The 24,843-nt window shown below is 37.8% G+C and overlaps 1 protein-coding gene across 1 annotated transcript in view; it reads right to left on the bottom strand.

The window, feature by feature from the left end:
* Positions 1-24,843, bottom strand: part of ABCB11 (ATP binding cassette subfamily B member 11) — a 109,065-nt gene that overhangs the window by 47,255 nt on the left and 36,967 nt on the right. Inside the window, exons 7-13 of the mRNA XM_012808456.2 lie at positions 23,839-23,972; positions 21,820-21,991; positions 18,220-18,344; positions 12,016-12,190; positions 7,136-7,249; positions 4,997-5,107; positions 2,592-2,717 (exon numbers count right to left, since the gene is read on the bottom strand). Of these exons, the coding sequence (XP_012663910.1) occupies positions 2,592-2,717; positions 4,997-5,107; positions 7,136-7,249; positions 12,016-12,190; positions 18,220-18,344; positions 21,820-21,991; positions 23,839-23,972 (957 nt within the window). The remainder of the gene's footprint in view (positions 1-2,591; positions 2,718-4,996; positions 5,108-7,135; positions 7,250-12,015; positions 12,191-18,219; positions 18,345-21,819; positions 21,992-23,838; positions 23,973-24,843) is intronic.

A 24,843-nucleotide genomic window follows, 5' to 3' on the forward strand; every position in this document is an offset into this window, starting at 1 on the left:
CTCTAAAGAAGATAGATGAATGGCTAGCAAACACATGAAAAAATGCTAATCATCCTTAATTATTACAGAAATGCAAATTAAAACCACACTGAGATATCGTCTAAGCAGGAATGGCCTGTATCACAAAAATCTTAAAACTGCAGATGCTGGCACGAATGTGGAGAGAAAGGAACATTTACACCGTTGGTGGGACTGCAAACTAATACAACCTTTTTGGAAGGAAGTATGGAGAAACCTCAAAGAACTCAACCTAGACCTCCCATTTCATCCTACAATCCCATTACTGGGCATCTATCCAGAAGGGGAAAAAAACCTTTTATTATAAAGACACTTGTACTAGACTGAATATTGCAGCTCAATTTATAATCGGCAAAATGTGGAAACAGCCTACATGCCCCTCAACCCAGGAATGGATTGGCAAGCTGTGGCATATGTATGCCATGGAATACTATTCAGCCATTAAAAAAATGGAGATTTTGCAGCATTTGTATTAACCTGGATGGAGGTGGAACACGTGATTCTTAGTGAAACATCATAGGAATGGAGAAGCATGAATCCTATGTATTCAACTTTGATATAAGGACAATTAATGACAATTAATGACATGGTGGGGGTGGGGGAAGGGGAGAGCAGACAGAGAGAGAAGGAGGGGTGAGAGAAAGGAAAAGAAAAAAGAAAGAAAATAGCGACTAATTCTCACATAAGTTGGATTTAATTTTGACCAAAGTACATTATTTGAACAATAATTTTTAATTCAACTTGATAATATGTTGTTTAGGATACTGTATCCTCATTTATAAGTGAAATATGATTGTAATTTCCCTTTATAATAATATATTTTTCCAATTTTAATATCGGATATATCCAGATGAAGTAGAATGAATTTGAAGTATTTCTTTTTTTCTATTGTCTATAAGATTTGGCATGATGTGTTTTTTGAAATTATCTTCTATTTCTATTTATAAATATTGGTTGTCTATATTTTGAGACTTTGCAAAAAAATGAATATTCCTGAAAATAATTCTTCCTACTATTTAGAGGCCTTTTGGGGGGGGGGGCTCTAAATAGCAGAGAGTGTTTCTTCTCTTTTACTGTCAAAGTTTCCGTAATTCCAGTAGCTGGCATTTCAGGTGGTTTCTTTGTTTTCTTGCTAGAATTTTACCTTTTCATAATTTTAAATTCAATTGTAGCTGGGATTAAGGCAGAACTTTGCTATAGAGTATAAATTATGTATTGTTCTTTTTGATCATCTGTAGTTGATGCAATAATTTGCTTCCCAGATTCCCCAACCCTTTTGAGACTGAAGCACTCCTTCCCTCAGCTACTGGGACTATTGGTAGTTGGCTGCTCTCTGCTGAGTTCCTGTCTGGAAATTGTCCCTGGCTCAAGAGAGTCATCTCATTCAAGGTTCATGTTTGTGGGGTGGCAGATACCCAAAGACTGGCCATTGCCTCAATTCAGACATCTTTGAGGGGCTTTCCTAACTTCAGAGGTTCCTTAAGGGATTAACTGAGACATTTGTCGGGACTTTAATAGAGTTCAGCGTCTTGCTCTATCCTGCTTTGGTCTTCCACTCTCATTGGTCCTCATCTAGACAGCACTGCCCAATAAATACATTTCACATGTTATTTCTATCACAGAGTCTGCTTCCCAGGAAACATACACTGCATTGTTCCCACTGTATGTTATTTAATGTATATAATATTTTGCATGGAAAATATATTTCATTATCTTGTGCTTGGACATAAAAATTAACTTATGTAAAAAAATGGATAATGACACCATAAAGAATAACAATACAAAATAAAAACAGCGATATTTTCTGAGGAAGCATCATGAGGCAGTTTTGTCATTGTGTGAACACGTTAGCGTATACTAACCTAGATGGTGTGTACATTTTTATTTTTATATTTGTCATATAGAAAACCAAATGTCACAGTACCATTATTAAATATCAGCATTCCCCCTAACTTATCTGCACTTCCAGTACCAAGTGCCATATGCATATCTGGTTCCTATATATGTTCCATTATAACTTTATGGGACATAAAATTAACTGTCATAGATGTGACCCATCATAGAAGTGACCTGTCATTGACCCAATATCATTATGCTGCACATGACTGTGTTTGCAAATTCAGTTATATCACTCAGGGAATGGAATTGACTTCATTGAAATCAGTGAACACTGTCACCATGAAGAGAGTTTGTTTAATCAATTCAGTAATAAATCATTAAGTCAACTGCACATTTTCCAGAATAGTCTCAGTGTGTGCTAGGCCTTTGTGTTTGACTAATATACAGAGAGTACCAAAAAAAAAAAATAATAATAATAATATATATATACTTTAAGAAAGGAAATAACTGTCATTAAAATTGTAATACTCAATATATATTGATAACAAAAGATGAATGTAAGTCACATTTGAGCATTTCTTATAATTGTAGAAGTCAAATGTGACTTGAGTGTTATAATTTTAATACACTTTTTTCCTTTCTTAAAATGGTATACACATTTTTGGCAAACCCTCTGTACTGCCATTTGCACTCTCTTGCTCCTGGGTAATGAGAAGTTTCTAGAAGACACACACCATGCCTTCACAGGGGTCGTAGAATCGCTGAATGAGCTGTAGAGCTGTACTTTTCCCGGCTCCACTGGATCCTACCAGAGCCGTCATTTCCCCTGGTTTAATGACCATGTTGAGATTATTTAAAATCTGGAGAAGAAAAAAAAACAGTAAAGTTCAGATTGTTACAGAGCATCAAATCAAACAACTGAGGGACAGGTAAGGGTGCTTTGTGAGGCTGCTCTGTGCGTTTACATGAGTCCCCAAAGCAACATACATCAATATCCATCAATAACCAGCCAAAGAGAACAGAGCCTAGGATGAGGTTTTAGGGTCTAGCTGCTGAATTATTTAGGGTCTAGCTGTGGCTAAGAAATGAAATGATGCACGTTAACATGGCTGAAGTAAATAATAACTGTACTATTATGTTCCAAAATCTAACTTAATATACTTCTGACATAGCAGGGTCAGAAGACCGTGCCAAGCAGTTAATGAAAAAACCCGGTAAGTTAGAAATACAATACTAATTTACTAATCGTGGACAAGAAATAAACAAGTTTTCAGATTTTAAGCTGTCACACACTTGTGTGGTATGCAAACATCTAATTTGAGTAAGCTTACCTAATAAATGTTCGTGGTATGTTTGCTAAGTACGGACCAAATGCTGGTATGTCTTCGGAGGAAAGAAAAAGAAACTGATTTGTAACTATCTTTCAGATATTTTCACCAACTAAGAGGTGATTTTTGTGCTGATTATGAAAAATGTGGTTGGGAGTCCTTTGTGTAACAAAATTTTCTACCTTTCGCTTCACCCTGGAAAGTCAAACTTGTGACATATTTTTGCTTCCTGGCCCTGTGTTGGACTGTAAACTTGCCGGGGAAGGCAGGGACTGAGTGTGCTTTCTTATCATCACAGTCCCAGTACAATGTGGCACCCAGCAGGGCTAAATACATACTAGAAAAGTAAAATAAATGTGTTTCAATTCAACTAGTATTTGTTGAGCAGCTATGAGCTATAAAGTTTTAGCCATCCATTAAAAAATATTTACTGAGGCCAAGAGTGGTGGCTTATGGCTGTAATCCTAGCACTCTGGAAGGCTGAGGCAGGAGGATCCCTTGAGGTGAAGAGTTTGAGACTACCCTGAGCAAGAGCAAGACCCCATCTCTACTAAAAATAGAAAAACTAGCCAGGTGTCGTGGTGGGTGCCTGTAATCCCAGCCACTCGGGGAGGATCCCTGGAACCCAAGAGTTTGAGACTGCTGTGAGTTATGATGATGCCATAGCACTCTACCCAGGGTGATAGAGTGAGACTCTGTCTCAAAAACACAAAATAACAAAACAAAACTATATATATATGTTTACTGAGTGAGTGTGGACAACCTTGTGATTTATATGTTATAAAGCACTTTTACGTATATTGTGACATTTGATGTTTAGGTACATATGTAGTAGATAATAATAAAAATCAACTTCAAATATAAAATCAGAATATATAATATTTACTTTGTAGTTATTTATGTAATATACTTAAACATAGATATATTTATAATATGTTTATATATTTGAATGTATAGTTATAGATATATGTACATTTACCTATAAATAGGCATGTGTGTGTATATATATAATTTAAGTAAATATATAAACATTTACATATATTATAAATATTACATAATATAAATATTTATCTGCATTATATATCTGTTTATCCTCTCTATACACACCCACACACGTATATGTATATTCACATATAGGTATGTAATGTCAGAATTAAGCCACAAAAACAAGATGGATTTAGTCCTTTGGGGATAACAAGTATTATTGAGAAAGAGTGCCTAGAAATACTCTGTTAAAAATGAGGACTAAGTTTCATTTCAAAACCAATTCTTTCAGAGGGAGTAGACCCCAATTTTCCTGTAAATTGCCTTTAAAGATGCCTTCAAGGCCGGAAACTAAATATTCTTCAGCATGTGCCCTGGACAAGCACTCTGAGCAATACTGCAAGGATGCCTGCCCATACCCTGCGAACTCACAGAAGGGAAGTAAAAGTCTACACAAAGAGCAGCTTTGCTTTACTACTTCACACCCTCCCTCTGGCTCTGGGCTCCAGGGAGGCAGGGCTGAAGCTTCCCTGCCTGATTGCTCTGGTTGTCTCACCCTCACATTCATCTGACATGTGCTTGGAATAACAGGACCTGCCACTCATGTCAACAGAGTGCCCTACAGTTCACTTAGCCTGTGCAGCCACAATGTTCCAACCACAGGGATTTGCATAGGATGGTATCACAAAGGAATTTGGTGTGTCACCCAAGATGACGCAACACTCAGGGACACTTCCAGAAAAACACGCCTCCTTTCCTTGTTCTTAGGAACTGAGTCAGCCTTCAGAAAATAAGCAATCTCTGACTCTGGAAATGAATGCACTCACCTTCACCTCTGGCCTGGAAGGATAGTGGAAGGCCACGTTATGGAACTCAATCTCACCCTTAATTCGATCCAATTTGTAACCATCTTCTGACATGCAGTCAATGATGGGCTTCTGCAGAGGAATATGAAAGGGATATAGCAACAACATGTGCTATCTGTACTGTATTTACTGCCCATCTTGATTTAAATTTACCTGTAAAACAGCCATAACCAGAGGAAACAGGAAACATTACAGAGATATGCAAAAGATAAGTTGCTTTCATATTAGGTATTTATTAATAATAGTGGTAATACTACTACCTACTGAGATATTATTATGAGATATTATATTACTATACATTAATATTATATATGATATATTGAGATATATGCTATAATTTATTTACTATTATTGAGTTATTATGAGATAGCATATAAGATAGTGCTATTATATAATTTAATTATCAGATAGTACTAATTTAATGTATGATACATAACAATATTAATATATATTATATGTTATTATATTGCTGAGATAATATCATAGGGAATCAATGCACAGGGTATTTCAAGGTACTTTTTTCATTTATGTAATTGTCACCATAACCTAACTAGACAAGTGATATGCCCATTTTTCATTTAAAAAAGAGGGATTTTTGGTAGATGAAGTGTCTTACCTAAGCCACACAACTAGTCAACCAACCGAGGGTCCAAGGGTATTCTACATTGAGTATCTATTGCAGATAATGATTAAAACTGAGTGTTCTTAAGCATTGTCTTCAAATAATATCAACTTTAAACAGATATACTGAATTTTATGTCTTGTCAGTAGTGAGCCTAACCTAGAATTTAACCATTCTAATTTATTAGACAAAAGTGAGGCCAACCTCCTTCTACCACCATACTCCAAGATCAGCTCCTTCTCTCTTCCACAACTAAGGGATAGAATTTCATCACCCCAGCTCAACTTAGGAGTATATTATAATTTATGTCCTTCTTCTTGGGTCTCTACTAAAGACAATAAAATAATTTTTAAATGCCTTAATTTTTTATACTAGTTTCAGGGCTCTTTTAGAGTCAGCATCTCATGTGAATATATAACAACTCTAAGAATGAGGTAGAATTAGATCAACAATTTTATGTAGTTTCCACAATATTTCTATATGCCAATATATGAAACCCCGAAATATAAAACAGATAAAGTGATGCATAGTTTCCTTAGGTAGGTTACAGCCTTATTGTTTTGTATAAATTACTCAGAGTTCAGAGGGACCCACACGTTATCTTTGAATTTGCAGGACTTCTGGCTCTCAGCCCAGAACTTTTTTTTTTTTTTTGGAGAGAAAGAATAACTAGTTGCCAAATTCCGCTTCTGTTGTTGGATTTTGATTCCTTAGCCTGGCCTCCAGGTTGCTTCAATAGACTAACCAGAAAAATCCTGGTCAGGCTACCAAGGTCCTTTACAAACTTGTAGAGATTGCTGCCATATTTAGAAGATAATCCAGCCTTAAAAACTTGGCCTTAAAGTCCCCCATGGTCTGGCCTATCCCGTGCCTCCAACCTCTGCCCTTGCTTACTCTGTTCAGTCCCACTGGACTCCTTCAGCTTCTTGAATTCACTAGCCCTTTCCCAACCTGGGAATCTCTCTTCCACGAATACCCTCCCTGCTCGCTCTTGCCTTGCACCTCTCTCACACTCACGCCCTTCCACAGACCTTTATATGGCTGATCCTCCTTTTTGTTCTCAGCTCAAATGGCACCTGCTCAGCTCAAATGGCACCTGCTCAGCTCAAATGGTACCTGCTCAGAGCTGCCGTCACTGCCACCCAGTTTAAAGACTCCCTCTCCTACCTTGTCACATTGCCCTGTTTTGTTTCCTTCATTGTACAGACCCCTGTGTGCTACTGTCTTATCTTTGAATGTGCTTCCTGCTCCATTGACGGCCCCCAGCCTGAGTAAGACAGCAGGGGCCTTATTTGTTCTAGTTCACTATTGTACCCTCCACTCTTAGAATCAGGCCCAGCTCAACACTTGGTAAGTACTGCTTTATCAAGGGTCTTGCGATAGCTCCTCTTATTTTCAAATATTGAAGGTAAATTCTTCCGGGTTCATTCCCTCAATCTCCCCCCTGTTCACAGTCTTTACTTTTGGCTTTTACATACCCGATCTATTGTCTCAAAAATGCTGGCAGCTGCTGCACGGCCAGTTGCAAAGGCTTCCAAACAAGAAGATGCATTGCCAAGGTTTAAAGCTCCTACTATGACACTGAGGAAGATCTGAAATGAAAAGAACAAGGGAATTTTCATGTGTTTTTCTCCAAGTGTATTGGTGCTATCATTTGGGCCATCCCTGTGAACTTAGATTTCTCAGAAATATTCTTCCACGAGAGAAGAAAGCTAAATAGCTCTTGGGCTGTTTGGAAACATCTGGAATAATCTCCATTCTGTAAAGCATCTCCAATTTTTCCATTGCTATGACTTAAAAATACTACATTATTTTTTACCAAACATCTCTCTTCCCCAAAGTAAAACTTGTTTTGGAATGAGTAAGAGATCTAAGCAAGGCAGCATATAGCATATAGAAACAAAGTGGGTTAAAACAGCAATATGAGAATTTGATATGTTATATAATCAGACATGCAATGGTTTTCTGGTTGAAGGGTTGCCAAACCAATAAAGACACTAAGATCACCTTGACTGTCCCAGAGGTGGGCACATGCAAACCTGATTTGCTGCTCCTGCTACTAGCACACTAGTCACTAGGATAACTATCAATATGACCACTATTACCCCTAATAGCAATAATGACAAGGTATGTTTCTAAGTGCCTTATCTGTATTACTGCATTTAATCCTTACAACAGAATGGGAAACAGACTTGTATGAAGGCTTCCTAATTTGCCCTAAGTCACAACATTTAATAAGTAGTAGATCAGTATTTGAACTCAGGCTCTTGACTGCCATTCTTCCTAGCTCCTAGCCTCACCTGCTGATGGCTGCATGCAGGTGAATTGACTGTCTCTACGCAGAGCTCAGGCAGCTCCCCTGTGACTCACCAACACAGCCCTCTCATTACCTTAAGGGAAACCGACCTGATCATGACCAGATGTTCCTACCAAATAGGCCTTTGATTTTATCATTATTGTTTATAGAAACGAGGAAGAAACAAGGAGGCAATTCCTCGAGTTGGCCTCTAGGGAGAGGACAAATTTCGTCCCCTCCATGCTGCCAAAGAACCGTGCTACTCATATGACACACAATGAGGACGCACCATTGGCCACAGTCTATTGCCAAGCTAAAGACTGGCTCCTGCCTGAATGTAGTCTTTTTTAGGTAATCAAATAATCCCAGTCTGTGCTGGTTCCCATGGGCCAGACCCTTTCCACTGGTTATGTCACATCAGAGCAAATTACCTCAAAGTCTCTCATTGCTCCTTCTTCCAGTGGCTGGGGTGGCTGGGCCGTGCAAAGTCTCAGAGCCTCTGAGCCTCCAGCTATGCCCTTCCCTGGTTAGCAACGCACAATCGGGAGGATTAACAGGGAGCTCACCCCTCCTCCCTGAATTCTCCAGCTTCTGTGTGGGGACAAACATCACTCTCCATGTGTCCTTTTCCTCATTTAGGGCAGGTGGTTCCTCCCATGGGCAGATGACTTAATATTTCAAGCCCTAATTTCTTCATGTGTAACACAGGAATAATGACTACAACAATCATAGGATTGTTACATAAATCAAATGAGATAATGTATGTAAAGATGATTAACCCATTCTAGTTACTTAATAGCAGTGATGATGAAAGTATCCAGGTTCCACACTTATAAGGTGGTAAGGGGGGCAGACAAAACAGTTGTATATCTCCTTTGCTTTACAACTCCCCTCATCAGAGGTCTTCCTACCTCAGCAAAGGAACCTTCTACATCCTACCCTAGGTCAGGGTCTGCAATCATTTTCTATAAAGAAACAAATAGTAAATATTCTAGGCTTTTCAGGCTACATCTGAAGCAATTACTCAACTCTGCCATTGAGTACAAAAGTAGCCGTAGACATTATGTAAATAAATGATTGTGGCCATGTCCCTATAAAACACTATTTATAAAAACAGGCCACCAGAGTTTGCTGACTCCCAGTTTAAAGTCTAAACTGACTTGTTGAAGGACAAATTGAGGTTTGGGCCTTCTTAGGAGAGGAGCAAGCGAGCCAGGACAGAGGCGCTTGCCAGATACCATCATGGCAGCCAGCACACATCCCAGCAGGCTATAATTTTTCACCCCAAATGCCGTGTTCTTTAACACTGTGACAGTAGTGTGGAAAGAGATGGGAAGAGACACTGCTGTGGAACAGTAAGTCTAGTGTGTGTGGAAGAAAAGGGGGTCTGTGGCCCCTTGGGAGACAGATTCAGAAGCAGGGCCTTGGAGCCACAGAGACATGAGTTCAAATTCTGCTCAATGCCACTTAGTACATGTTCCTTAACTCACAGGCCTCCATTTCATTTTTTAAGTGATAATAGAATGTGAAGTTGTGAGCATTACATATGATAATCTTATTAAATTCCTCACTCAGTACATGAGACCAGTATACATTAAATGTTGCCCTCTAATATTATTATTTTTTTTTTATTAGTGAACCCTGAAACTTAGGAGAGGCATGAAAAAGCAATCTTCTGCCCCATTAAGCTCCCCTTCATCTTTCCCTAACAGACCACAGAGTACATTTTTTGTCTGTGCACGGGTGACATTAGTTAGACATTCATATGATCTGTTTACCATTTATGCTCAATTACCACACAACCAGTAATGATTTTGTGTCTCACAAAATGGACTAGATTAACCTAATTGTTAATTAATTAATTTGTGGATTAGAACACAAAGGGATATGGCTCATGCATATTTGGTCTTCATAGTTTGCTGCTCAGAGGAGTGACCAAGAGCCCAGAGCGTGTGCATGCGTGTCTGCTAGAGAAAGAGAGAGAGAACACGAATGAGGATTATACCGTGGAAGGATGCCTGTCATCTTCCCAGAGAAAAATTTCTCAAGGTGTAAGCAGAGGTTTACAGGAAGAGGTTAGAAGTAAGTGGTTCATCATTGATGATTGAAATGTTAGAGACACGAGTGTGCCATGTCTGCACACAGTAAATATTCAAGGAATATCCGTTGAAAGAATAAATTATTTGCAGAAAATATAGAGTAGCCACAGTCCAACTAGCAGGAAACTTAAGAACCATAAAATTGGATTCTTGCTAGAGTTACCCAGGGGATTTTTATTCAATGCTTCCAAATGGAAATGCGTATTATTTAATTTTCAATTTTCCAATTCATTTTTCCCTTTGAACTGTGATTTGTGCATACCTGTGTCCTCTCCTTGTAGGCAAGGAGTGAAAGAAAGGGTGACTTTTCAACACATGTCCTTTTGCAGACTAAGCAGATATAAGCAGCTGTTACTAAAGTCAACTGCTGGTGTCCCTAATTTGGTAAATGTTAGAAGTTCTTAGGCGTAATTGGATCAATAAAGACAAGGGAAATTGTAGTCAGATTTCAGACCTGCAAGACTTTTACTGGCTTTTCCAGTGTGAAAAACTGCATCTCAGTTGCTAAGAAGTTAAATTATGATAACAGTAATACTTTCCATCTATACGATCCATTTATGTATACAAAACACTTTAATATGTATTATCATACTTAGGTTTTTGTAACCAAATTTCAAAGTCATATCAACTGTTCATGTTGCAAAGATGAACTGAATTTTAAAAGTCGTTCCTAGGGTGTTATCATGTTCTTAATGAACTGATCATTACTTCCATTTGCAGATCAAAATCTCATTCAGTTTTCCTTAGAAATATGATTAAAGTAGAAGACCTCAAACTGCAAGCTTTCAGTTGGCAAAGCTTTTGCTATTTCTCATTATTTAATCAATGCCTGTTTCATCCAGAATCTAAAGCCAAAACACTTTCCTTAAGAATCTTACAAGAAACTACTTCCTGTCTTCCTGCCCATCCAAATGAAACAGATATTTAATTTTTGACGTCCCTGACCTCATGGACCTTACTGTCTAAAGGCAGGAAGGCGTGGAGACAAGTATGAACACATGTAAATATTCTATGTCTCACAAGTGCTCTGAAGGAAAAGGACAGCATGATAGAAAAAACAGTAAATATCAGTGGAAGGCCTGACTGGGAAAGGGCGTTCAGCTGAGAAGCCCAGCAATGAAGGGAATCCTGCTGTGAAGAGAGGGCCAGAAGCTGAAGAGGAAAGGCCTAGGGAGGGGAGATGGGAGGAGAGGCCCGCCCCGGCCCCGGCCACACCTGGTTATCCCGCTGTTCACTGTCCTGGTTCCCTGTTCTCCACTTCAGAGCACATGTCACCATCTGTCTTTATGCATGTATGTGGTTAATTATTACTTGTCTTCCCCGCTAAATTGTAAATTCTACCAGGAGAAAAAAATCATATTTCTTTTGCTCACTATTGAATCCCTCCTGCCCTTGGGTCTGGAACTTAGTAGATGTTTGTTAAGTCCCTATTGAGTGAATAACCAAAGGGCACTGAAAACGAAGGTAGCCATGGTTAGCTGTGGCCTGGAATAGCACAAATGAAGAGTAAAATATGTTTGTGTTACTTACTCAGTTAAGGACATTATTGACTTGGCATTTTAGTAACATTATGTATCACAATGTGTATCCATTAACACATAACATGTACCACTACTGTGTGTTAAGCTCGATTATATGAGCTCAATTATACTTTAGTTGGGAGACCACAGACTTTTCCACTTTCATAGCATATTTTCTCCTGGACTCAGTCAGAAAATCATTGTTTTACAACTATAAAGTCTTCAGTTAATTGGAAATCAATAAATTGTTGGTCCTATCGATTCAAACGTTTGGCACCTTTTTACCATAAAATGCATACGTATCGCTTGCTTCTGCAGATGACTTTCTTAGAGAAGAAGCTTTCTTCCGTGAGACATTAAAGGAATAAACAGAATGTCTTATTACGGCCTTTGCTGAGATACCAGCAGGAAATGTTCTACGTAAGTCAATGAGATCAAAGCACCTGCACGAGGGCTCCTGGTGTGTATTCTCCTTCATCCAGGACCAGTTTGGAGCCGTACCAGAAGGCCAGAGCGTAACAAAAGAAGATGAGACACCACACGTATCCAGTAAAGAATCCCATCACTATCCCTTTTCTAATTCCCCAACGCTGGGCAAAGACAAGATTTTTCTCATACCTGTGAAGAGAAAACATTTGAGTCAATTTCAGCAGCAGCAGCTCAAGTTGTAACATTTAAAACAGGTCACAATGCAGTGGTTTTACTAAATGATTATAAAATCACCCAGACACAGAGCAGCTTTAGGGAAAGAAATCTCAATAACTTCTACGTAGTTATTTATTTATTTTTTAATTAAATGATAACTATGTACATTAATGCAATTCTGGGGTACAGTGTGGTATTTTCATATACAATTTGAAATATTTTCATCAAACTGGTTAACATAGCCTTCATGTCATTTTCTTAGTTATTGTGTTAAGACAACCATATTCTACTCTTAGAAAGATTCACTTGTACCCTTGTAAGATAAACCATAGAAGTGATCCCTCCAATAACCCTCCCTCCACCCATTCCCCCCCTCTCCCTCCCCCCTCCCTGTATACTTAGGCTGTTACTAGGTTATAGATTTCATATGAAAACTATAAATTAATTTCATAATAGGGCTGTGTACATTGGATACTTTTTCTTCCATTCCTGTGACACTTTGCTAAGAAGAACACCTTCCAGCTCCATCCATGTGAACACGAAGGACGTAACCCCTGTGTAGTTATGTAGTTATTTATAGTTAGTTTCAACCTGACAATGAAACATGTTGAAAGGATGATACTTAACAAAGCCTCATAGTTGATTGCAGCTTGGATTGTATAGTGGCATAAGCTTGGCCCCAAGAGAAAAGAATTTTCAACATAAATGTTTGGATAGGAAAGATCTAGTACTATTGGTGTTTGAAGTGTGTTCTTGAGTCACATGACCTGTTTGCTATCTGAAAAGAATGCATCTGGTTCCAAATAAGAAGGTCTCCTACTGGGCATTTCCAGCTCTCCACGCTTGGAACTGGTGTTGACACCACCTCATCTAGGTATTCTCAGTCATCTACCCGTGGCCAAGATGCTGTGCTGTGACATACTGGTCAGGTTCCCAGCCATGGGACCTAGATAACTGAAACCATGTGGAAATTCAATGCAAGAACTAGGCTTCAGTAATTCTGTGATCAAGCCATGAGCAATGGGCATTGTCACCACATTTCAGAATGTGCAGGCATTCTGAAACCACCTTCTTTCATCTCAAAAATTAATTTCATGGAGAACTTTTAACCTTTCACAGGCACAAGCTAAGAGCATACCCTAGGTTTGGTATCATTTTAAAAATACTACATTGCCCCTTTTACTAATAATACAAGATAATATCATTAATGAAGAAGTACACTACTGAAAATTTTTTATAAGACATAAGGGACCCTCACGCCACAAACCGAGAGAAGTGAAAAAACAAACAAAGAGAAAAGGACAGTGGTTGCAAATCCCATTCTCTTTTTTGTTTGATGAATTTGGTAGCAATTGAGACTGATACCATCTTCCTAGATCTCTACCACATAAAATACGAGTTTCCATTCAGGTGGTGGTGATTGTATTAAATCAGTTTATGGCACATGGTAAGCACTCATCAAAATTAGATAAATTAAAGAAAACATTTTTTTTTTTTTTACAGCTGTGTTGTTTTGACCACTTGGGTTTTTATTTTCATTAAGAATCTCTAGAATGATGATCTATAATATACCGACACCAAATTATGTTTGATTAAATGTAAATCTTTTGGGGTCTTATCAAGAGCATGCCCAAGGTAGCTGAATAAAATATATTGAATAAAAAAAGTATTCTATAAAAATATATGAAATTGGGCTTGGGATCATGCTGGATTTTCTTTATTATTATTTTGAAATAATAAATATTGCATATGTGTGGTGTGCGGCATGATGTTTTGAAAAATGTATGCATTGTAGAATGGCTAAGCCAATCTAATTAACTTATGTATCACCCCCATACCTATTGTCTTTCTGTGTATATGGTGAGAATACTTAAAATCTACTCTTTTAGCAATTTTCAAGTATGCAACACATTGTTATTCGCTGTAGTTATCATGTTGTACAATAAACCTCTTGAATAAACTGCCTCTCATGTGACTAAGGTTTTTTATCATCATCATCATCATTAAATAATTATTAAAATAATCTCTTGAACTTACTTCTCCTGTCTAACAGAAATTTTGTATCCATTAGCCAACGTCTCCTCAGTCCCTGCCTCCAGCCCCCAGCCCCTGCTAAAGCCCCTGGTAATCACTATTTTGTTCTTTGCTTCTATGAGTTAAACCTTTCTTCTTCTTTTTAAAAATCATATAGTATTTGTTTTTCTGTGCCTGGCTTATGTGACTTAACATAATGTCCTCCAGGTTCATCATGTTTTTGCAAATTTATTTCCTTCTTTTTTTAAGGCCGATCTGGGACTTATTCCATTGTATGTGTGTATGTGTTAAGTGTATGTGGGTATGTGTGTGTCTGTGTGTCCACTCACCTATTGATGGACACAGGTTGATTCCACATCTCGGTCATTGTGAATAATGTTGCAATGAACATGAGAGTGTAGATTTCCCTCAAAAAACTGCTTTCATTTCTTCTGGTCATATATCCAGTAGTGGAACTGCTGGACCTATAGTAGTTCTATTTTTAACTTTCTGAGGAATCTCCATACTATTTTGGCTATACTAATTTACATTCCCACCAATAGTGTACTAGGCTTCCCTTTTCTATACATCCTTGCCAACATTTCATACCTTTCTTCTTTTTGCAGATAGCCATTTTAACAGGTGTGGGGTGATATCTTATTGTGATTTTGATGTGCATTTCTCTGATGATAAGTGGTGTTTTCATACACATGTTGTCCATTTTTTTGTCTTCTTTGTGGAATTATCTATTCAGGTCCTCTGAGCATTTTTTATTTTTTATAGCTATTCTAAAACTTATTTAACTATTTCCCTCTGACATACTTTAATGTTTAACACTTGTAGTAGTCAACTTTGGCTGCCATAACAAAGTGCCATAGACTGGGGGTAAGGTGGGGGCTTAAGCCACAGAAATTTATTTTCTCTTGGTTCTGGAGGCTGGAAGTTCCAGATCCAGCTGTCAGCAGGATTGGTTCCTTCTGAGGCCTCTCTCATGACTTCACATGGTCCTTCTATCTGTGTGTCTGTGTCTTATCTCCTTTTTTTCTCCTTTTTTTTTTTAATTGTTTGGGATTCATTGAGGGTACAAAGTATTAAGTTACACTGATTGCAGTTGTTAGGTAAAGTCCATCTTGTAATTGTGTCCTGCCCCCAAGAGGTGTGCCATACACCATGACCCCCATCCCCCTCCCTCCACCCCTCTACCCTCATTCTCCTACCTCCTCCCCTTGTATTAGATCATCTATTGCCTTCATATTAGAACTGAGTACTGAATTGGATTCTCGTTTCTCCATTCTTGTGATGCTTTACAAGAAGAATGTATTCCAGCTCCATTTAGGTTAATACAAAAGATGTAAAGTCTCCATTTTTTAGTGCTGTATAGTATTCCTTGCTATTTGTATACCACAACTGTTTATCCTCTCCTGGGTTGATGGGCATTTAGGTTGTTTCCACGATTTGGCAATTATAAATTAAGCTGCAATAAACAGTCTAGTGAAAATGTCCTTATGATAAAAGGATTTTTCTGCTGTTTCTTCCTAATGAGTGTTTTCTTTTTGTCTGTTTCCTTATTCTACTTTTTCCTTTCACTTCCTCTTGCTCTTTAAGTTACCATGCCTCTGACCTAAGGTATCGAACTGTCCTTTGGGACACCAGTGGATCACTCTCATGTGTTCTTGCCATTGAGTTGACTTACTTATATGTATTGGATATTAACCCATATATGGTTTGCAAATGCAATATTTTCCCTTATTCTATAAATTGTCAGTTCACTCTGTTGATCATTTCCTATGGGAAGACTTTTTTGGTGTAATGTAATCCCATCTGTCTATTTTTGCTTTTACTGCCTGTGCTTTTGAGGTCATATCCAAAAAGTCATTGCCTACACCAATGTTATAATGCTTTACCTCTTATGCTTCCTTCTGTTAGATTTACAGTTTTAGGTCTTATGTATCAGTCTTTAATCCATTTCAGGTTGCTATTTGTATATAGTGTGAGATAAGGGTCTCATTTTATCTTCTGCATGTAGTACTCAGTTTTCCCAACATAATTTATTGAAGTGACTTCTTTATCCCCCTTGTGTGTTCTTGGCATCCTTGTTGAAAACTAATTGACTGTAGAAGTGTAGACTCACTTCTGAGTCCTCTATTCTGTTCCATTGGTCTATGTGTCTATTTTTATGCCAGTACTATGCTGTTTTGATTACTATAGCTTTGTAGTGGATTTTGAGATAAGATAGTGTGATGCTTCTGATTTTGTTCTTCTTGCGCAGGACTGCTTTGTATATTTGGGACATTTTGTAGTTGCATATGAATTTTAAAATTTTTTTAAAATTCTGTGAAAAATGTCATTCAACTGACAGGGATTGCATTGAATCTGTAGATTGTTATGGGTAGTTTTTAACAATATGAATTTTTCTGTTATATAAATCTACCAGAATAAAGCATAAAGGGAAAGCTCTATGACATTGGCCTAGGCAATGACCTTTTGTGTTTTTTTCAAATTCTTTCACCAATGTTTTATAATTGTCAATTTACTGATCTTTCTCTTCCTTGGTTAAGCTTATTGCTAAGTATGATTTTGTAGCTATTGTAAATGAAACTGCTCTCTGGGTCTCTTTTTCTGATAGTTTGTACTAGCATATATAAATGCTATTGATTTTTTATGTTGATTTTGTTCATTGAAATTTTACTGATGTTATTACTTTACTGATGTTATAGTTTTTTGGTGGAGTCTGTAATGTTTTCTATGTATAAAATCATGTCATCTGAAGTCAATTTAATTTTTTCTGTAGGATTTGGATGCCTTTCATTTTTTTTTCTCTTGCTTAATTCCTCTGGCTAAGACTCCCAATACTATAATAAATAGAAGTGACAAGTGGGCATTTTTGTCTTATTTCTAACATTAAGGGGAAAAGTTTTCAAATTTTCACTCTTAAGTATAATTTAGCAGTGGACTTATACTGTATGACATTTATTGTATTGAGGTACATTCTTTCTATACCTAATTTGTTGAGAGTTTTTACCATGAAAGGATGTTAAATGTTTTCAATGCTTTTTCAGCATCTATTGAGATAATAATATGGTTTTTGTCTCTCATTCTGTTAATATGCTGTATCATATTTATTATGTGCCTATGTTGAACTACTCTTGTCCTAGGATTAACCCCGCTTAATCATGGAGAATGGTCTTTTTAATGAACTGTTGAATTTGGCTTACCAGCATTTTGTTGAGGATTCTTGCATCCATGTTCGTCAGAGATGTCAGTCTATAATTTTCTTTTCTTATAGTGTTCTTGCCTAGCTTTTGATTAGGTCAGGTTAATGTTGGCCTTGTAAAATGAGTTTAAATTTCAATATTTTGGAAGCGTTTGAGGAGGACTTGTAGTAGTTTTTCTCTAAATGTTTGGTAGAATTCAGCAGTGAAGCCATCAGGTCCTGAGCTTTTCTTTGATGGGAGATTTTCATTACTCATTCAATCTCCTTCCTCATTACTGGTCTGTTCAGATTTTCTATTTCCTCATGATTCAATTTTTGCAGGTTGTTTCTAGGAATGTATCCATTTCTTCTAGGTTATCAAATTTGTTGGTGTGTAATCGTTCGTAACAGTTTCTTATGATCCTTCGTATTTCTGTGGTGTCAATTATAAGGTCTCATATAGGCTTTTCTTTAAATGGTAGGAAATAGCATGATAAACTGGGGTGAGGTATGATAGTGTGTGTACATATCATCAAAGTTTGAAATAAATATCTAACCTAAGTTGACTTTCTAAAAATCATGAACTGTCACATCTTTAAAAATGGATTGCTAAAGACTTGAGACTTCTTACAGGGCTTTGACTCATCTAAACTACTCTCCTACCTCTTAAATGAGTGCTCCCTCAGGGTGCCACAGACCGAGGTGGATCTGCTACTTTATAAGAACCGGGTAAGATTCAGGGTACTTTGCTGATTGATGAAATTTGGGAAAGGGGCAGACATTCCAATTAACTAACCTTTTGACCTCTCTTTCCTCACCACCAAAAGCAGCCACTGTTCGCATGGATGAAATGACTTCATCAGCCACTGACCCTGCTTTGGCATAGGCCTTCAGCTCATAGTCTGTAAACTTAGACACACTCTGAAATCCAAAAGAAGAAAAGAAAACCATGAAGACCATGGGATTAGGTAAGTCAGCCTGTCTTTTGGTAATTTATTTAACAGAGTAAACACATGGTATGGTTTAATACAAGACAAGATTCTAACTGTAACACCATTCACAGGAAGAAGGAATTTGGTCCCAATTTGGTCTATATGAAGCCTTATCCAGGTGTGTTTGGTTGTTGATGTATGAAAATGACTCCACTAAATTCAAGAATTCTCTCACTGATTCCCACATAGGTCATTCTGTAAGACTAAATTGTTTGTTATTACACTAAAAAAGTTTTCAAGTCAAACTATGTTATAGTTCATTATTTAGCCAAAAGTATTGCACAATTTATAAACACCAGAGGCAAAGACCAGAGGCCTAAGTACATATCATAGTTCAGTAATGTATAGAATGAGAGAAAAGACAGGAACACACAAAGGCATAATATTGCAGAGGAATTCCAGAGACAAAAGCTTCATGTACATATTATGCCATTGTGACTCAGCCGGGGGACAGGTGGGAACAACTATTATAGTTTTGATTTTTACAAAAGGAAATGAAAAGACATCTGTGCTTAAGGGTAGACCAGTAACTTTTTCTAAACTTGGACTTGATTGAGCCCTAGTCAAATTAATTCCTAAAGAAATCTCTGGCACAGATTAAAAAACAAGAAGGTGAAAAAGCAAACCTTGTGGAAGATCAGCTGACTCAGAAATCTAGAAAATATATACCCAGACTAAGGGAGTTTATCTCCCAATAGTTTTTACAAACTTTTAGCAGCAAAACTCTTAAAATCTTAGAATTCTAAGATACAAAATAGATAAAAATAGTTATAAAACAATATATTTATTTCATCCATCCACATTGCATCAAATTTGTGAATTGAAAAGGTAACAGTACGGAAAATGAAGGTATTTTCATTAACATTAAAATTTGCATATGGGCCTTATGGATGACACTGTAGTTCTTAATCTCACTCCTCATCTAATTAATTCCTAAAATATGTATGAGCAGCACAATAACAAGAAAACTAAGTAATTGTGAGTGATATCTGTTTTTACATGTATTGTAATGGCACATTAAATAACCTCAGGACACATCAATTAAACTGACAGAGCAACTTCAGAGATGTTGGGGAACTGTTAGGAAAAATCTAACCATAACCCAACTATAGCCCAAGATGAAGAGGAAAGAGGAGGGGGAGGGGAGAGGAGGGGAGAGGATGGGTGGAGGGAGGGTAATAGGTGGGACCACACCTATGGCACATGTTAAATCTACTAAGTGCAGAATATACATGTCTTAACACAATAACTAAGAAAATGTGGCGAAAGCTATGTTAACCAGTTTGATGAAAGTATTTCAAATTGTATATAAAACCAGCACATTGTACCCTATAATTGCATTAATGTACACGGATATGGTTTAATAAAAAAGAAAAGAAAAACCTAACCATTTCTCGTTTCTCATCATAAATTAAAAACTCAAACAAAAGCCTATAAAACCCCTGACATTTTCTAATGCGTCATATGCCGTATGCCTTTGCCTGTGTTTGTCACGCCCCTGAATTGGAGGGAATTGTTGTATGATACACAGGAACAAACGTGCACAGACCTGAAAGCAAGAAAAGACAAGTGCCGAGCTACAAATTCCAAATCAGGGACAGGCTCACAAGGAGTTAGAAACAGGCACTGAGGCAGCAAGACAAACTAATTCTAAGTCTATTTGAAAGCAAGTTAACCAGGTTATGTTTGGGGTCACTAACATATTAAAACGTGGCCTATGATCCATTTGAGTGTGGATAATAATTTAGTCACGGGGTTGAAGAAAGAGATTAAATATATTAGGAAGAAAATGAAGAATCAAATGTTTACAAAATCCCTGACTTCCCTCTCTGGAAGTCGAGGGGTTCCCTGAGCACAGCTGGTCAGTGATTGGTAGGAAAGCCTGTCGTAAACCTTACATGATTCAGTGGATTGGAAAAAACAAAATCTCTCCTGAGCAACTGATTCTGAGCCAGCCACTGCTTAAGAGCACAGTGTGCATTATTCCCTGAATCAGCATAATGACTTTAGGAGGTATTATTGCTATTGGAAATGTGAGGAAACTGAGGCTTTTGTGGGTTAAATATATTTTTCTTGAGTCACACTATCTGTTAGTGGTAGTGCCAGGTGTTGACCTAGTGGAGTAGAATGAGCTCTTTGCTACTGTCACGTAAAAATATTGTCTATATTACCTAGGTTTGCATAATATAGCCAATGGATTATAGGAATATTTTGCTAGAAAATGTTATCATGGAGGTTGGTACCTATTGCTGAAGGATGCGTGAGCATGTGTGCAGTTCTTCACTTGAACTCTATTCTCCTTTACAGCAAATTATTAGTGTGTCTGATTCTCTAACCTGCTGCCTAACAAGGATGCTTTAAAAGTATGAATCATTTCTCAGTTCGGCAGTGAGTGTTTTTAACTGGAGTGACCCCAAATTCCTACTTCTACACACTTCGTCTTGGCCTGAACACCTGGGGACAGAGACTGTAACAAAGATGACACTCAGACTGGGTCAGATAACCTCTCTCTGAAAGTGATCAGATAAAATGGAAAACACAGCTGTGATTGCAGGAATCTTTTTTATGTGCTTGTTACTGATCCGAGCACGTTTGTTGTGTCTTTTAGAGGTGAGTATCTGAGCTTGGGAGAATTTGGGGAGCAATAGGCATATTGGAGTATGCGCTGTGATTTGAAGTCAGGCTCCCTTGAATTTGGATCCAGCTGTGCAGTCACAGACAAGACCCTTGACCTCTCTGAGCCTCAGTTTCTTATATTTAAAATGGTGCTAGTACTTACTTTATAAAGTTGTTATAAGGATTAGAGATAATGAATATGAAGCTCCTAATATGCCTGGGAAAATAGTAGATGCTCCAAAAAAATGTAGTTGTTTACCATTAATAAAACAATATTTACCTTATTAAAACATCATTAATCCATACTCTATGGAATGTTATCTGGCACTGAGGAATAGTCAAACAAAATAAAATCAAAATAGTGATAAATTGACCAGGTGCAGTGGCTCATGACAGTTATCCCAGCTTTTTGAGAGGCCAAGATGGGAGGATTGCTTGAGGCCAGGAGTTTGAGACCAGCCTGGGCAAATAGTGAGACCTCATTTCTACCAAAAACAGAAAAAAATAAGCAGGTATGGTGGCATGTGCCTGTAGTCCTAGCTACTCAGAAGATTTAGGGAGATCATTTGAGCTCAGGAGTTTTAAGTTGCTGTGAGCTACGATCCTGCCACTACCCTCTAGCTTGGGCAACAGAGAGAGACCTCATTGTTAGACAATAATAATAACAATAATGATAATTATGTTGACTAAACATACTCAGGTAAAGGGACTCAAGTTTCACCTGGCTATTTTTGGCTATTCATTAGTGTAAATGTCTTCCTATGGAGAGATGCAAAAGGACATCTTACCAGACCAATGATGGCTGCTCCAATCCCTATCAGAGGGCTGACAGAAATAATAACCAAGGTCAGTTTCCAACCCCTGTAAAATCCCAACAGGAAACCACAGATGGTCGTGGTCATGCGCTGAATGAAAATGGCCATTTGGTCAGCTATGGCATCATTGATTTTATTAATATCACTGGAAACAAGAAAGACTTTGGTCATTAAAACTGAATTTGGTCATTCAAATGTCTTGCGGAAAAATCTAACTCTTTCCTTTCTAAACATTCCCATCTGCACACTCCTTCTCAAATCCTGGAAAGTTTGCGTCCCCTAAGGATGTTGTCAAGCCTCTCTCCTCATAGCCAGCCGAGTTCCTCCTTACCCAGCTTTCTCGTTTGGTATCCACTCAATGCTAATAAAGGATTCTGGAAACTACCTAATTTGTTTCTTCCTTATAGCTAATATCCTTGGTCTGTTCTGCAGGGCCCTTCTTTCTTTCTTCATGCCTACTAAATTCTTGCAGCCTCTATCAGGGGTCCTCAAACTTTTTAAACAGGGGGCCAATTCACTGTCCCTCAGACCATTGGAGGGCCAGACTGTAGGCCCTGGGACGAGTCGGCTGCTAAGCAGGACAGGCAGTGGCAGCAAAAACACCCAGCAGGCTGGATAAATGTCCTAGGGGGGCCACATGTGGCCTGCAGGCTGTAGTTTGAGGACGCCTGGGTCCTATTCACATACCCTCTGATTCATAACCCTTATATAATTCCCCAGGAAGGAGTAGTACCTTCCTCCCTATGCTTCCATAGCAATGTATCAATAATATTTTGATTAATATATGGATTATATTACTTATATTAATATATTATGATAACATATTGCTATTAATGTATTGTTAATAATTAACCCCTGTTTGCACAAACATGTGTGTATAATTATTGCATTCTATTTGATGATAGTATAGAACAGTGGTTAAAAGCACAGACTCTGGAGCCAGACTCTCAATTTGAATACAAACTCATCTTGAACAAATTACTTAACCTTTTTGTGCCTCAGTTTCCTCATCTGTAAAGTGGAGATAATTATAGAACCTTACCCCAGTGGATGGGTAGTCATGAAGATTAGTTAATATTGTGAAGCATGTTGGACAGTGCCTATCATATAATAAGAAATCAGTATGGGTTAGCTTTGATTATTTATTTGCCTGTTTTTCTTATTCTTCCTGTTAAGAGCAGGAATACAAGGTAAGTCCTCTAGAATACTGATTGAATATAATATACTAAATTCATACGCCTGAGACATTTCCTTAATCTCTTGTCCAAATGAAACAAATAAGGCTTGGGAATTAATAGCAAAAATGGATTAAAGACATTAGCCAGAGAGTAGACCATTATATTCCAGCAAGGTCAAATAACTGTCCCAGGTCACAGGAAGTAAGGAGCAGAGTAAGTGCTGGATCGAGGGGTCTCAACTTTCAGTCTGCTTTCTCTTCACTATACAGTGACTGTCCTTCAGGGACCCCAAAGTCCAATTCAATGGGGTTCAACTGATTCTAATTACTCTTATTCAGAATTGCTGGGGGGCTAGTAATGACTCAAACTAATCTTTAGGTATAAACTGGATTTAAGTCCAGTTTTTTAGTTTTAATATATCTCAAACTATATTTGGATTTTTTTTAATGTGTAGCAGTTGCCTCCCTAGACATAGCAAGGTAAGTATTTTTAATTGTATTGTTTTTCCTTGTATATACGCAGGTTGTGACATCCCTCAATTTCTCCTTCTAAGGCCAAATAATGCTTTCAACTCTCTTCTATGACACTTCATTTCTAATACTTTTATCAAGCCCTACAAACCAAATTGCAGTAGCTTGGCTTTCAATTTTTAATGATCATATTTGGTAAGGCATTGCCTTTGAAAAAGCCATGCCACCCATGAGGGCGAGAGACCAAATGTATCAAAAATAACTAAAAAATGCTCTAAAATTGTTTTATGATTCATCAGCAAGAGTTCTAGTATCCTAAAAAAATTGTTCCCCCAGCTACTTACTCTGAGAATCTTGTATTCAGCTCCCCCACTGAATTGCAGTCAAACCATCCTATTTCCATCCTCATTATTCTCCTAAAGTAAATTTTTCTCATGTTCTGTATCTGACGAGCTGCAGCCATTACCCAGAAGCATATCTGGAAATGGACAGAGGAATGTTTAGTATCACAGTGTTACAAATATTTGCCAATTCCTTCTTCTCTTTTCAGAAGAAAATACTTTCAATACCACAGTTGAGAAAAAAAGGGAAATGCACCACCTGCTGCTTCTTGGGAACTAAGGTCTGAGCTCTAGCATCTGCTCCTCCAAGTGGGGGTGAGAACAACTTTGGACAAGGTAACCAGAGATTCGGGCTTGATTCTAGCCCTGACACTTAAGTAGGCCCCCAGCTTTTGAACTTGACCCAGTGGGTTTCACTTCATATGTAAAAGAAGGCACTCAAAGTAAGACACTATTGATCTTAAGTCACCTTTTGTCATACCATTTTGGGAGGGAATTTTTCCCCTCGATGCTGCCCAGAAGCATTCATGTGCAGTTTTCAGGAAACGGAAGACAACATTTCTAACACAAGCAGGGAATCTGATTTGCTCAGAGATTTTCTCTAACTAAAAAAACACTAAGCCTTTCATTAAAACTCAAAATGCCAGAATGGGAAAAATGGATTCATTTCTCTTTACAACTCACACTACCTGGCATTCTTGAATGCAAGGGAGGGAATTCATTATTTTTTTCTACAAAAGAAAGCACAAAAAGTAAAAGGGCTAAGTAACCCCAAGCCCTTCTGTCTCTTAAATCTAGACTATGCTCTAGATTCAGCTTTGTGGAATTTGGATTGGAATACAGCTTAGGGAGACGTGAGCAAGGTCAGAGGAAAAGAAAGTCAATTTTGTTTTGCTCTGTCTCCACTTTCCTGGCTTTCTCCAGGTGCTCACTCTCCCCCTACACACTTATCCACACTCCCCATTTCTGGGTGTGGAAGAGAGGGTACAGGAGGGAAGCACAGGGGAG

The sequence above is a fragment of the Otolemur garnettii genome, unplaced genomic scaffold (genome assembly GCF_000181295.1).
Source record: "Otolemur garnettii isolate 467f Iridium unplaced genomic scaffold, OtoGar3 scaffold00090, whole genome shotgun sequence".
Classification (NCBI taxonomy): domain Eukaryota; kingdom Metazoa; phylum Chordata; class Mammalia; order Primates; family Galagidae; genus Otolemur; species Otolemur garnettii.